At 34.0% G+C, this 16725-nt stretch overlaps 1 protein-coding gene across 4 annotated transcripts in view; it reads right to left on the bottom strand.

Annotated features, from left to right (window-relative positions):
* The window catches only part of LOC124543008 (neuronal PAS domain-containing protein 2-like), an 89693-nt gene that overhangs the window by 10895 nt on the left and 62073 nt on the right, over positions 1-16725 (bottom strand). For 2 of the 4 annotated variants that reach the window (XM_047120998.1, XM_047120996.1), the window contains exons 7-8: positions 10565-10815; positions 17-914 (exon numbers count right to left, since the gene is read on the bottom strand). In XM_047120998.1, coding sequence (XP_046976954.1) covers positions 17-914; positions 10565-10815 — 1149 coding nt within the window. The remainder of the gene's footprint in view (positions 1-16; positions 915-10564; positions 10816-16725) is intronic. The other 2 variants (XM_047120999.1, XM_047120997.1) reach the window with 1 other exon arrangement.

Genomic DNA, 16725 nt, shown 5'->3' with positions numbered 1-16725 from the left:
ACAAACGACTACTTACTCGCTAAATTTAACATGAAATCAAAGTCAGGGTTGTCTTTCAGCATTTCTGAGCGACTCCCGACATGAACATTTCTTTTGTTGACATTCTTATTATCGACTTTACGTTGTCTTTTCAAACCTGATGTTCCCGGAGTAGGTTCTACGTAAGGGTTTGGTGCTCTGAAGGATGGCGACACCACTCGACGTTCTTGAATAATTGGTGGTGGAAAGCTCAGGAGAGTACTCGGCTTAGCTGGATCGCTGATTTGTTCCGTTCTTGTTGGTTTTCCAGAGGTCCGTAAATATGATGGCTTGCATTCTTGTTCACAGAATAAATCGGACGAAAAGTTCGAGTTGGAGATATTGAACTCTATTGGCAGATCACGGGAGTCGCTCAGATTGGTAAGACTGGTATCGATGACGTTGGTAGTTGGCGGAGCGGGCGCAAAATAACTCATATATAGATCGTTCTCTGTAGGGGACAATGTCCGGTTAGTGTCTTCAGGACTTTCCGAGATACACGTGCACGGTGGCCCTTGACAGATTCCCAGACATAGAGCCCTGATTATATCCGAATGATCATCTTGTGTATCCATATCACTCGATTGATTCCGCGCGACTCTTCTTGAATCCATTGCGGAGCTCGTTGATGGTAAATTTTTATTGCTCTTCCATTCTCTGTTACTAGCCATATCTATGTTTTTAATAACACTGTAGCTTTTCTCTATTGCCTTTTGTATACGTTCTCGCTGTGGAGGTATAATAGCCAGATGTGATGGTGAAACCTCTCCGTTCCTGGAACAGGGGTTATGGTGAGTGTCTTCAGGCTGCGGCGAAGGCAAGTTTGTTACGAGGTGAAGAATAACCTTTTCGAGTTGTCTTGGATCTTCTACAGGTAATGATTGCTTCGGGTCCTCCTGTATGAACAAAAATGAAATAAGTTATTTAATGTTAACGTAATGAAATAAATATGTAAATGTTCAATAAGGATTATTGACTTCAATCATATAAAAGATAAAAATTAAATGCAACAACTGTACGAATCATAGCCGCGTGCTAATGCAAGAGTAATTAATAATCGCAAAATGCAGTTGAACAGCTATTTGGATTTTCTGGATGAATAATGAAATAATCCTGTCACTAGTGGGGGCATTAAGCTGAGGTGTAACAATTTTAATAAATGTGTTTGCATATCTATCCAATATCCATATCACTCCAAGGTCCAAGCATTTAAATGAGAACAGAAAGAGAGACAATTTGGAATAAGAGATGTATGATATGAGAAGTGGCCAATGTATTCACGACGGCCCGTCCAGGGTATCAGGGAGGTATTCAAATCGGTCTAATTTCAGGCTCAACTAAACCTGGAATGTCGGTGATGGATCTTATTATATCATTAAGAGAACTCGTCAGGAAAACCTACATAAACCTTGGAGAACAGTGAAGTAGTCTTTATATCATAAAAAATGTGAAATGCAAGAGCCTTCTTTGCATATGTGCGTCCGAGTCGAAAGTCCATTGATGTCCAGTGAGAAAGAAGAAGAAAGAAGTCTATTGTTATCCGGAAACATTATCGTTTTAGTTTTATTACACGCCGACTCTTGATATTATTAACTTGACTCTTTAGATTCGAGACTGGCAAAATCGCGCTTGTGTGCGTGTGTGTGTGCGCGCGCGCGTTGTGTGTGTGCGTGTGTGTGCGCGCGCGTGTTTGTGTATGTGTGTGTGTGTGTGCGTGCGCGGGGTTGCATGTGTGTGTGTGACCGCGCGCGCTTTCGTGTGTGTGTGAGCGCGCGCGCTTTCTTGTGTGTGTGTTTGTATGTGTATGTGTTTGTGTTTGTAAGCGCGAGTTTGCGTGTTTGTGTGCGCAGGCGTTTGCGTATGAGTGTGTTTGTGCGTCTGTGCGTGTGTGAGTGCGCGTGTACATGTGCATGTGAGTGTGCATGCGAGTGTGCGGGTGCGTGTAGGTTTGCGTAACGGTGGGTGTGTGTGTGTGCGTATGCGGGTTTGCGTGTGTGAGTGCGCGTGTACATGTGCATGTGAGTGTGTGTAACGGTGTGTGTGTGTGTGTGTGTGAGTGCGCGCGCTTTCGTGTGTGTGTGAGTGCGCGCGCTTTCGTGTGTGTGTGAGCGCGCGTGCTTTCTTGTGTGTGTGTGTGTGTGTTTGTATGTGTATGTGTTTGTGTTTGTAAGCGCGAGTGTTACATGAGTGCGCGCGTGTGCGGGTTTGCGTGCGTGTGTGTGTGCGTTTCGGTGTGCGTGGGTGTGTTTTTTTGACCACGAGTGTGTGTGTGTGTGTTTATGTACGTGTGTGTGTGCGCGCGTGTGTGTGTGTATGTTTATATACGTATGGATGTGCGCGCGCGCGCGCGTTTGTGTGTGTGTGGTTTTGTGTTGTTTCGAGTGTGTTTGTGTGTATATGAGTGAAAGTGTGATTTTGGTACTGTATATGTGTATTCCTCTTCTTGGACTTTAAGGACATTTGCGCTAGCTTCTATATATAGTCATACTAATGACGAGTAATAAAATATGTAATTTATTAACAACTATATATAACTTTTAAATTAAATACAAAACTAAAAAGATTTTGAACAGGAAGCTTTAACATAATATTTTGAGCGAATATATGTAATTGTTTATATATTTGTAATTAATGGTAGAAATCATAAAACTGTTACAAAGCTGTGTTAGAAAAATTATAATAGTGAATATTCTGGTCAAATCGTGCATAAAAACCCGGCCACTAATACATATTTACAAGAGTTCGGTAACTGTGTGATATATTAATAATAATAATTATGGCGAATCGAATATAAATAAAATAGGCGGATCATCTTATTACATAATTTTAAATCGATTAATAATCGATTATTCTAAAACATATAATAAATAATACAACAATAGTAAAACATATCTATCTACTATTTCTTTTAAATGACGATGTCAATAAAATAAAACAATACTATTTTTTTATATAACTAAATTTCTCGGAAAACGCTACTTAAAAATTTTCATAACTATAATCATATACATTAAAATTGATTGCTCGTAAAACCGTTTAAAATATTTTGTCATTTAATACATTATTATTCATATTTTATTAAAAATTTGTGTATTAAATAAAATAATAACATATTAAGCGAATATATTAAGTTGCACATACCAAGAGTTTCGAGTCGGAGCAAAACACATCACTATGAAGTTATGAGATACTTTTCGAAAGTTTTAAACAACGAAAGTCATTTTAACACTGTGCATTTATTTTTAAATTACGTAAATGCCATGTAATGAGCCGTGAAAATAAAAAAAAAATTTATTTATCACTTTTCATAAGAAATACTTAATTCGCTTTTAAAACTATTTCATAAAAGTTAATTCAGTCACTGAATTCAAAAACACTGTAACGTCATTTATTTCAGCAAATACTTAAAGCAAATTAATTAAATGGTTTCTATAACGAAATTCGCTGTCATAAAGTAACAAGTTCACGAACTCGACGGAAAATGCGAACAATTTTCCTCCGCGAGCTTTGATGTTAACTATTGCGCGGTATCTGGTCCTTGTAACGTCCGCCCATTGCACCTGCATTTATATTCTAGTCACTCACACATAAACAAATAAATCAGACACATAGCCCATATTCCAATAAAGCAGTGTGAAACAGGGCGGAGCGTTCAATTTGTGACCTTAACATGTAAGCTTTACAGATGAATTTTGCAAAATGAAAAAAAATTGGGTCGAGCATACATCAAAGTTCATAATGCACTCGTGAAAACTTTACTAGGATTTACACGTACTACTGTAATCTAGATAGGCGGTAGGCGGAGCCTCCAGTACCTGCCCTCTCATCAATAAACGAAAAAATGCAATATGCCGTTTTTTTATACTCAACAAATTATAAAATATTTACGTTCGTTTTATAAGCATTTACGAGTATATTACACATTTCTAAGGAGGATTGTTTCTGAATATCTTTTTCAGTTCCACCAATAGCTTCTTTATGACACATGAAGTAAATATGGTACTATGTATTATATAAATAATTTAGTAAGATATTCGTTGATATTGATGGAAGAAATATAAATTTAATTATATTCAATTGTAATTAATTAAATGTAATTAAATTATTCAGTAAAACTTTATTTTATGTTTTGTGTATAATTTGATTTATAAAAAGTAAATGCTAAAAAGTAAAAGATTCTCGCTCGTTTTCTATATACAATCTACATTGTAACCTAGTTGTTTTAAAATTAGTTGAATCTTGTTTAATACTTGATATATTTTGATTTTTAAATGTATTTAATAAAATAATATTGAAAATAGAAATTAAAAAAATGAAATACTTTTTTATTTTATTTTGTAAGTTAATCGGAAACAAATATGTCAATAAAGGTAAATTTTCATTTCGACAAGGTTCCATAACTGAGCATAGAGCTTACAAACCACGTATGCGGTATGTTTAGATTATTACTTTATTCAGGTGAGCGAAGGGCGGCTAATTAACTAAGCGCGTGAAACAGAATTGACGCTTAACAACAGGGATGTTATTGATATGTAATTTCTGATTCAGATGTGCATTCGGATATGTGAATGAAATTTTAACGGTTTCAGACATGAAATTATTTCGGATAATTCAACTGTTTCGAAATGTTTCATTTACAAATACGAAATCTGTTAGAATATTGTTAAGGATAAAATAACAAGGTAGCAGTTTGATTTCGTATATAGGGTTTTGTTTGGTATTAACTATAAATAAAGTGGATAGGCTTCTAAACCATTTCAGTTTTTATCTGTACGAATTTGTATTGATTCGACCATCATTTTTTTGTTATTGCTAGCCTCCGATCATGGACGGCGCTTACTTTAATTAAGAAAGATATGAATAAACCGGCTGAACTCAGCTCAATCAAATCAAAATTTGAATTCACTTTGTAATAACTGGCTGTGACATACAGACGAATAGACAGACAGACATGACGAATCAACATGGCTACAGAACCCTAACAAAAATCCTTCAAGATTTTTTTGTATAACCCTTTATTGCAAAATGGTAAAGTATTTTGATACCAAGAGTTAGAGTTTGCTTTGTAAAAATTCCATCAAAATAAATTCAGTAATTTACCCGTAAATGCGCAACAAACAGACAGATGTACTTCAGAGCTATCTACGCATTTATAATATTAATGAAGATAATTTACGTAAAAGTGCGGCTGATAAGTTGTATTTATGACGTAGGACGGAGAAATGGGCCACCTGTTGGTAAGTGGTCACCGCAGCCCACAGACAATGACGCTGCAAGGAATATTCCTTACATCACCAATGCGCCACTAACCTTGGACAGTAAAACCGACTAAAAACTGGTGCTGGTCCACCAGAATACAATAATAATTAATTTCAGCTGTGTGATGGAAGAGTAACTGATAAAATAAACTAACTTTACAAAATGGCGTCTACTTCATTACATAGTATAAGACAAAGTTGGTATTTCGTCCATATATCCCTAAGTATGCTTAAATCTTTAAAGCTACACAACGGATTTTGATGCTGTTTTTTAATAGATAGAGTGAAGAAGGCTTTTACATATGATACATGGACAATAGGCTATTTGACAATGCGAAAAGTAAATTGTGAATTAATGTAATCAGTGTATATTATGAGTTTAAAAATGGTTATTTATTAACGAAAGTTGAAAAGAATACTTAATTTACTCAAAAATCAATAAATAAAAATGCATTTTTCCAAACGTTTGTCACGTGACACAAAACGCTCCTGATTGGCCGGGCTTATGATGACGTCAGTTTCTTGTAAACCTTGCTTTTCTGCTGTACTGTACTATATTGTACAATATGTACCACAGATTAAAATACAGCAAAGTGACGTCACCGACACCATTGCAGCGCTATATTGTCCAAGTAACGTTTTCGCGCGTTATTTAAATATGGAATTTTGATGATGATATTTTTCGGCAAATATGTACTAGAATTAAAAAAATCAACTTTTACTGGGTTCCTTAGCTTCTACTAAATAATATAAAATGGATTTTAATATCATATATTAATATCATATATCCGTGCGAAGCCGGGGCGGGTCGCTATTTTTGAATAACAGAGAATAATATCAATGATTCTCATATTAAACGTTTTATTTTCTTGTTTTATGTTGTCATATATTAATTCTGACCTTTTAAAATCATTTTATACTTCTCATTACATAAGTCGTCTGAACAAAGGCATCCTCTCCAATTGAAATTAAGCTTGGAACATAATCCACCATGCGGTTCAACAGAGTTTATTTCGATACATTCACGATATTTTAAATGTTTCACATATTGACTACGTATCTCCACACACTGAGGCTTTTTCAATGTAGAATATAAAAGAGTTACGAAAATATTAAATACTAGCTACCAACCCAGCATCGCACGTTTTTTAATTTCTTTACTTATTACATTTGTACTTTATAGCAATCTGAACTGACGTATCTTTCTACCAAAGCAATAACATAGAATTGGATCATAAGTTCCGAATATTACAGTAATGCTGTATGCATAGAACAAATGTAACCTCATGTAAAGAAAAAAAATATCTACTAAGTTGTAGTAGGATTGATTTTATAAATTAAAAACTTTCCTCTTATTTGAACTGTTAGTGACGGAATAATTAAAGGACAAAGGAGATCGTAGACTCCCTCTGCCCCGACTGAAAGTGCGTAGAGAATTTGCTGTTATGCTAACGGTACAACGATACCTACGATATAGAACAACATATTTTTCTTTTGTTTGGATGTTAAAGTCGAGAAACTGAACGGACATTGACCTCGTGTAACATGATTGTTCATCTCAACTTTCATACCATTTTAATAGAATTGACGTAATTCTTAATAAATAAGGTTTCTTTTCACCGTTCATTTCAGCAATCAGCTACCCTCTATAGAACTATCTAGAAGGTATAAATAAGCAAATAGGTTATCTTAGGCGCTTTTAAAAGTGTTAACCAAATCTTACATTTATAATACGCCAAAAACCTTGAGAACTACGATGAAATGTACCTGTAGTTAGACTGGGTTATTCACAGTAGTTAGACTGGCTTCTTCTCCCTGCAATTGGAATACCTCAACTAAGGAATACTGTTAAATGAATGAGTATATTTTTTCTTGAAGGTTTTCAAGTCGTTTCGGGTCGGAAAAACCGCTGATGAAAGTTGGTTCCACAGTAATTGTGCATGGGAGAAAATGTCTTAATAATCGCATATCTAGCTGGAGCGGATGTAACTTGGAATTTTGACGAAATGTCCGAAGGTTAAATTCAAGAGATTCACCCAAACAGTTCCCCGCAATATTCTCCGAAAAAAAATCCGTAGAAGAGTGATCTTTCAAAATACCTCATAACAAAGTGGAGTTTTCAGTAGTAGAGGATTTCAATATGTATGCCATCGGAGTTAAGCTAAAATATGTTGCAAATCGATATTGCAACCGTGTGAACCGAGACAGTTCACTGATTATAAATGAAATAAAGAGTGCGCAACGCAATACAAATGTTATAAAAACACCTTATTAAATGGATGTATTAAGGCTATATTTATATGGGGAGATTACGTCGTTTGCATTCGCAGAACTAATCTCTACATAAACCACAACACAGACAATTGTTACTGCAAAGGGGATAAAGTGTACTTCTTTTTCTCCTATTTATACATGAAAGAGTTAATCTGTTATTACGATTGCTACCAACCACAAGTTATCTAGTATATGTAAGTGTAGATTAGGTAGGTGAGGTATTTTGAGATACCTATGATCATATTGAATATAGTATTCATTACATTCCTCTTTAAAAAGATTGAGGAACGACTTTGATCTCGTGGTACGCGAAAAAACCCGTAACTGATCGTCTGCCATTTTTATACTATTGAAAGCATTGGAGTGGAGCTGGTTCAACAACATTAAATTTCCAACTGCTGAACTAAGGCCTCCTCACCTTTTGAGATTTCCTCAAAAGGAGAGGAGGCCTTAGTCTAGGCATTTGGAACATATTCCACCACATGTCCAATGCAGGTTCGTGGAATACGTCTATGGCAAAATTTAGATGAAATTTGTGTCTAAAAACATCCAGGTTTCCTCACTATGTTTTCCTTCACTGCCTAAATTCTAATTATAAACACAAATTAAGCACAGAAATATTCAGTGGTATTTGTCTGGGTTTGACCCTCAATCATCGCTTAAGATAAACGCTTTCTAACCACTGGGCCATCTCGGAGCTGGTTCACTGTACGTTTTTGGATACATGTTAGTGAACTCTATCTGGCTCACGCATTATTTCTGTGATACCAAGTCACTGTCTGGACTTGGTATCACAGAAATAATGCGTAATAAACTCGACAGCATTTGAACCAACAATCTTTAGTTATCATTCGTTTGTTTCATTGAATCACCTTAGGTCATTAATTCGTCCTTGTATACACAATACGTTATAATTTGCTTTATATTAAAACATCATAGCAGTGGCGGATTTACCAATAGGCTAAGTAGACTAGAGCCTAAGGCCTAAGGCAGATTTAGAGGGGCGGCAAATTTAGCCCAAATTTGTTATTATTTCACGTAAATAAAAAAAAAACATATCTTATCATATCACCTAGTTTATCATAATAATAATAATGGGAAAAAGCCGATGTAATGAGGACAATAGAACACAAACCATGAAGTTCCAATTTCAGAGTAAATGTAATCAATTTATTTGTGTACTAAACTAACGTATCGAATTTGAAATGACAGAAGGGGCGGCAAAAATTGAATAGCCTTCTAGCCTACTATCGGCAAATTTGTAAATCCGCCACTGCATCATAATATTGCTCATATGTGTAGTAATTATGTGTTTCAATTTCAGAGCATTGAAGTATTTTAAATATTGCTTACATTATAATTATGTTACGTTTTATTCTGAGTAAAATATTTCTGTAACCAGAAACAGCTTTCCGCTCGAATATTTCGTCAACAATGTAAGAACGTTGAAATCGAAAACCGAACGTAATCTCAATACCAAATATATTGAACCAGTATACAAAGTTATGAATAAATATTATTTAATAATAATGTAATATAAGCTCTATATGTTATATTTTTATTTAAATGTATTTTCACAAATTTGAATTCTATAGAAACTAAGATATAGTACTTTTTTTTTCTTTTATGGTATAGGTTGGCGGACGAGCATATGGGCCACCTGATGGTAAGTGGTCACCGTCGCCCATAGACAATGACGCTGTAAGAAATATTAACTATTCCTTACATCGTCAATGTGCCACCAACCTTGGGAACTAAGATGTTATGTCGCTTGTGCCTGTAGTTACACTGGCTCAGTCACCCTTCAGACCGGAACACAACAATACTGAGTACTGTTATTTGGCGGTAGAATAACTGATGAGTGGGTGGTACCTACCCGGACGGGCTTGCACACTGCCCTACCACCAAGTAAGTATATACAGTATAATATAGTAGTAAGATACAATTTTAAATCATTATTAAGGATTTTTTTATGATTGATTGTTCGATGTTTAAAAAATAAAATAAAAATGGGTCCTAAGAAAACCCGAATGAGTTATATTCGTAGATTAATCTGAGAATCGAATCAGTAATAGACAGTAATTTGACAATCAATAATCAGATTTAATGCAATATATTAAATCACTTTGCTTTGAGTCTAAATGAGTTTTTCTTCATTCGATTTTAGCACCATAACTGTTTTATAAGATTAGACGCAAGTCTCACTATCAAATATAAAAACTTAAGGAGACAACTTAGAACTGCCATAACCAACAGAATGGACGCAATCGATAACGCCCTAAAATAAACTTACAACAAATATATATCACCAATCTATCACCAATTATATATGTATATACCTACTTTAAGCAATGAATACGATTCATTGAATGAATCTTAACATATTGTGTGTTTGACACATTTTTGATTACTGATGTATTTATTAAGCTATATGTTCATTAATAACCTCAAGTTACCAACGACGACGTACTTCATTAAATAATCATGTCTTTGAACGCCATGTTAGCCTCGTCAAGTTAGTGAATAAATCACTACTAAGCCAGCGAAAGTTTATTATTGTCTGATTCAATATAATTGGTAAACTTTATTTTTAAACGATTGGCTAATTTCAAAATAATGGTAGAGAATGTTTGTATTAGTAATAAACAATAAGTCTAATTTGCGTCAAAATCATCATAATACTGAGCTGAGATAACCTAAATGATGTGGTAAATTTATGAGGTCTTAACTTTTCAAAACATCAGCTTCACTGTATTTTTATCAGCTAAGCATGTTCATTTCAAAGGTTGAAAGCGTCAAATAACCTGTTGCATCTATCAACCTACATTGGAACATCAACAAAAGGAGAAGAAAATAAGTCTATCCTTCCTGGAAGAAAAGGAGAAGTGTTCACATTGTGTCATGTATCTAATTTTTGAACAGGGGATTGAAGTACTTTGAAATTTTCTTTCTATATCATTAAGAGTATATTATTGTTCTATTTCAGGCATTAATCTTATATTTAAGCTTCGTACCTCTTTCTCTTCTTCATCAAAATCCTTCGGTTCCCCGTTGTTGATCATCAGAGTGAATTTCCTCTTCATTAGCTTAATAAGATGTTTTCCTTCTTGCTCTGCGACGACGGTGTTTGTACACACGAAGCTTGTTACCGCCTTCGTGTCCTTGTCCACGTCGAGACGGCCTAGAGTTCTCATGTATATGAATTCGCCATTCTTCGTCATCAAACGGTAGCAGGATTCTCCAACCAAGCGGTGCTGATCGTACACTGGGGAAAGAAATAAATGTTACAATCCCTGATAAATGTTATAGCACTAACTAAAATAAAAATGGTATTTTGAAATTTATGATGCAATAATCTTTAAGATGTAACATTCACTCGTCAATATCTGGTGATATGGTTAAATTGAGGTCGCGTGTGAATTGAAAAAAAAAATTTAACATTATATATATATTTAAAAAAAAAAAAAAACTTGGTGTCAAAAAATAGCATATTTTAATTTTAATAGATGACACAAGAGTTTTTTTGTGAAAAAATAAACTCAAATGAAGGATTTTTATTGTTTCGTAAAACGAATATCTATTAAAATTGCTTTTTGCGGGCTGTACATAAACAACACTGTTTGCCGGTGCTCAATTTTTGTTTATTGTGGCTAAAAGTTGACATTTGTGTTTGATGAAATATTGATTGAACTCCACGCAAACATTTGTTTAAGGTACACCAGACGACCAGTGATTACCAATATAAAATAAACGAGAACCGAAATACAAGTAATTTGTATTAGGTACTTGAATTATTTCGAGTAGCTTTGTCGAAGCTCTCAGATCGCTTGTATGAAAATTAGTATTTTTTTTTAGTCATTAATTATAAATAAAAAATAACACGCCTTTGTGTGACTACCATCTATTTAACTGAAATTTAGTTGTATCGACGTAAATATAAAATATGATTATTATTTTTTATTTTTCTAAAAGTCTTACTGTAGCAAAAGTAAGTCAGCGTGTTGTAGCTTCACTTAATTGTAAAATGAAGATTCAAAAGTGCTTTTAAAAGCCTACTTGAATAAAGTTTATTTTGATTTTGATAAAGAGAGCAATAAATGTACAATAAGGAAAAGAGGAATAAATAAAGAAAAAACTCAACACTTAACCGGGAATTCGTGATGCAAAACTACAACCATAAACCTTAACTTAAGATCACGTTACACACGCTTTGTACATCACGTATTTTGCTCGTACAAAGTCCGTGACATCGACGTACAAGTCAGCCACAGCCAAAAAGTTCTACGGAAGCTATTTCCAAACTTTCTTGTAACTTTGAACTTCTAACCAGTGAGAGCTTTTACTTTATCTAATTGAAGAGTTATTAAGATAAACACTTAATTAATTAAATTATAATAAATTAACATGTCTATACATGCAGTTTACTAGTAAATTATTGTAGACGACAGGTTTGACAAGAGTTCACTTCCCGTCCAATAGTTTGCTGATTCACTGAGCAATACAGCAACAAGTGTCTTCAGAAATATTATACTAAAATGTTATTATGTCGATAAAATTGAATAATCTTTATTCATTTTAAAATAGTCACAACTGTTTGTTGATAATGAAATATAAAAAAACACAGTTTTGTAAATTAAAACACCCAAACCTAACAATGTCTAAAAAAATGTCATTTTTTGGTACTTATATTTTATTATATGTTATTTAATTAATTAAAATATAGTAATTTTTTAAATATTTATTTTTATAGCAATAAAACCTTTTAATACTTCTTAATTTTTTCCAAGACAAACTATAAAAAAGACCGCATATATATTTTAATAATAATAGCATTGGTACAATAATTCAATGCTCCTTATACATTACAATGATAGGCTGAAATACTGTCTACCGAGATAGAAAAAAATTAGAAAAAGATCTGTAACGAATGTGCAATGGAGGCGCGGATTAAATCTGAAATTTTGCTAGTTTTAGGCGCGCTCTTACTTCCCCAGGTGTGCTCCGTACTTGCTAATTGTATTATAAGGCTTAGTACATAAGTTTTAGTTTTTTTTTAATTTACTCCCATTTTTGTATTTTTAATAATTAAGGGAGAAACATGACCTTATAGTTTACACATTGTTCACTATAACTTTACAGAATACTGTGTCAAATATCATTGTTCTAAGATTTACGCGTGGATAGTCTCTATATAATAATATTTTAAAACTCGCATATTTATACTAGTAAGTATAATTTATTTGTTTGCTTATTTTTTTCAGCTAATGGCTTGTGTGTTGTATTTTAATACGATTCAGCAATTCGGTCTAGATTTTTCGATAATGCAAATATTAACTTTATCATCTGCCAATACAGAATCGTAGATCGTAGACGTCGCTACGGATGTCGCGATACCGCTACGGACAGCTATAGTATAATGTACATGAAATTAAAGCTTAGAGCAAAATATAAGTATATAATTATGACGACACCATCACTAATACAATCATGTTGACTGTTAGTTAAATATTTGTATCATCTAATCATATAAAAGAATGAGACTTTTTTATTTGTATTACTATACTAAAAAGCTATTAAGTTAAGAGTTACAAAAATTATACCATAAAATTTTAGTATGTAGTAACTTTTTAAATTATTTTCAAATGTTGAAAAATAGTATCTACAGAGATTGTCATTGTCACCGACAATCAGTCGGTTGCTTTCGGTAGAAAGTACATTCCGAATCGGTTGTAACTTCACTTATTGTAGTTTGTTAAATGACCATTCAAAAGTAAAGGCCTTCTTGAATAAAGTAAAATTTTATTACATTAAATCCTTGTACCTACTTTTAGCATTGGTAATATAATCTATTTATTGATGTATAATTTGGTTATTCTACATTTATTTATCTGTTTCATCTCTTTTCTTTTTGAGGTTGGATCTGAAAGAAAGTAATGTATATTTTGCAATTTAATTATGTCGGCTTATCGATTTCGGCCACGACCAGACATGGCCATGACCAATTTCAAAGGAGATATTTTGGTGCACAAGTTTGTATGCTTAAACAGGTGCTCTCTATACTATAACTCGCATAATCCGTTGGGATGTAAATCTGACACGACCGGAAATAGATCACGCGCAGTAACGGCTTTTCACGCTTTGCGGCACGAGAGTGTAAATAAAACTTCCAAATTTCAGACTATAGGCTGTAATTGAGTTATAGAAAAACCGCTACCTTTATCAGCTTAACCTAGTGTTGGAGTATCGGGTTTTACGACCTTAGGTCTAGCTAGTAGAGTAAGTCGGTCAATGGTATATAATATGTATGTGTCACTATTTATCAGCCACTATTTGTCAGATTACAATATACATGAAAAATAATACGTTAAATTCACTATCGTCAGATTGTAATCTTACGATTTTTGTAATCTAACGGTGACACATGCATTGCAGAGAACATATGCCAACTAATTTCCTTGTAAAATTAAAAGAAAGCCTTATAAAAACGATTACTTCAGAGTTGAGATGAGCTTGCATATGGAAAACAGCTGGGTAATTGTTTTCCCGTCTACAATTTTTATTTACATTAATATTTTATTATTAAAAAGAGCCTGAAGGGGTAAGTTCTATTTTCAAACTTCAAATTCTCGTCTTAACATATATTTGTTTTATATTGGGATTATTAAACAAAGGATTTCGAAAAATATTATTATGTTTTAAAAATTTCGATGACCAATGAGCCATTTGCACAAATTCGACTAAAGTCAAGCCAGACACGTATCTGATATCTCGTATTGGAGCAGTACACCAGGGTTAGGTCTTTGAATTTACGGCTATTGTATAAAAATCATACAAAAAAAAATTACACACAATTATTATCTATTTATTATTTTATAACTGGCTACTTTACACACAATTATTAACTAGTTATTATTTTATAGCAGCTGAATGTTTACATGGTCTGTAAAATTGATACAATATCTCCGATATTTGAACACCAAACTTTTTAATCGAATGAAAGTTTTCAATATTCAGCGTTGAATACAGTAAATAAATAAAAATACGACGATGTTGCCATTTTTTAGAAAATATTTCGTCCAGTACGATGTTTACATATAAAGGATAATATTTTTTATTTCTAAGAATGAACCAGATTATGGTATCATTTGTGTATCATTTTGAGTTCATGAGGCACACATATAATAGGTTGGGGAAAAAGTTTCTTCGTATTTTATATGAAAATTCAAAAAGTTTTTTTTTTATAGTTTATTTACATTTGACTAAAGTATGTAGGTGCCATTTTGTTCCATAACTTTTTGCCATCTTGTTGGTAGTGACATGATCCCATTGCTGTAAAAATTTTGGGGCTTCTGATCGAAAAACTGCGACAAGTGGTTTTGGCAGTCCTCTCGTGATGTTAACCTGACACTGCCTAAGGAATTCTGCAGAGACCGAAACAGATGAAAATCTGAAGGTGCAAGGTCAGGACTATACGGCGGATGCATTAATACCTCCCAGCCAAACTCTCGTAATTTTTGTTGAGTGGCTAAAGATGTGTGAGGTCTAGCGTTGTCATGGTGAAAAACCACACCCCTTCTGTTGATCAATTCTGGCCGCTTTCTCTCAATTTCTTGCTTCAATCTCATCAATTGTTCGCAATACAGTTCTGAATCGATGGTCCTGCCGGGCGGTAACAGCTCATAATGAATGATGCCCTTCCAATCCCACCATACACACAGCATTACCTTGTTGCGAGTTAATCCGGGTTTTGCCACAGTCTTGTGAAGCTTGACCGGCCTTTGACCACGATCTTTTTCGCACGTTCTTGTCGTATGTGATCCACTTTTCATCACCAGTTATTAGCTTCTTCAAAAATGGTTCGGTTTCATTACGTCGTAATAAATAATCAAAAATGAGTACACGGTTCATTCAGTGAGTTCATGAGGCACCCATATATCGAGCTTTTTTGTGTACCCAGCTATAAATGAGTCAAAACCGTTTTGTGGTCAATTGCCAGTTCTTCAGCTACATCGTAACTACTAATATGCCGATCTTGCTCCACTTTTTCAAAAATGGCATCAATTTTGTCCGTAACAGGGCGACCAGAGCGAGATGCATCTTTGATATAAAAATTTCCGGCTTGAAAACGCTTAAACCAAACTTGCGCTACTCTCACAGATACTGCATTAGGTCCATAAACATCACAAATTTTTTTCGCGGCTTGAGTTGCATTTTTTACCTTTTTTATAGTAAAATTTTAAAATGTATCGAATTTCTTCTTTAGATTCACTCATTTTAACAACAACAACAACAAATGAAAATCACACAAATTCCTAATTTGAATTTGGAAGTGCCTTCTTTAAAATTAAAACATTTTAATGATACCAAAACCAGCCAGATACAAATGGTGCAGCCAAAGAGATTTTATTACAAGTTCATACATACTATATGCGAAAAGACTTTTTCCCCAACCCAATATTTAACATTACAATACCAAAATCTAATTGATCTGTTATATGAAAGTAAATTATATTATCAATATTGTACATTGTACGTCATCCATTATTCAGATGATTCATCGGTTTTCTATTTTCATAATGTTTCCATATGTAAAATCGATCTTTCGATTATTTATTGATGATAATTGATTGCATTAGTGGCATACTAATTAAAGCAAGCTAGGTCAATACTAAAATTATAGACATACGCTTGCTGTTGAAGTTTTTAATAATTATTTATTAACAGCAGGGTCGTAGATAGGATTTCATTTCGGGGCGGGTTCGTGCTCCAGATAAAAGCAACGGCGGTAGAAAATGTCTTAAAAATCGTGCTGTTGTGGAATTTTAAAAATCAAGATGCGGCGGGCGAAACTTTGAATTTTGACGAGATGTCCGAAGATAAAATTCAGCAGCCGGGATTAATCCAAACAATGTTTCGGAACATTTCCCGTGAAATATTCGGTAAAGATCCGGAGTGATCCAATATCTCTACGCAAAGCCAAAGGATCAAGGTTGAAAAGGGATTGATCGTCGATAATTTGAGCCGTTCTGCGTTGGATACGGTCAAATTGAAGGAGCTAGTACAGGGGAGCACCCGCCCAGAGGAGCAGTATTCCACGTGAGGTTGTATAGTTTAAGGCGATGGGCCGAAGTTATATACTGTCTTGCCTTGCTGAGCACACCAAATCAAGACAGAT

This window comes from Vanessa cardui, chromosome Z (genome assembly GCF_905220365.1).
Source record: "Vanessa cardui chromosome Z, ilVanCard2.1, whole genome shotgun sequence".
NCBI lineage: Eukaryota > Metazoa > Arthropoda > Insecta > Lepidoptera > Nymphalidae > Vanessa > Vanessa cardui.
The sequence above is the reverse complement of the archived record's forward strand: the minus strand, read 5'-3'. Positions and strand labels throughout refer to the sequence as shown.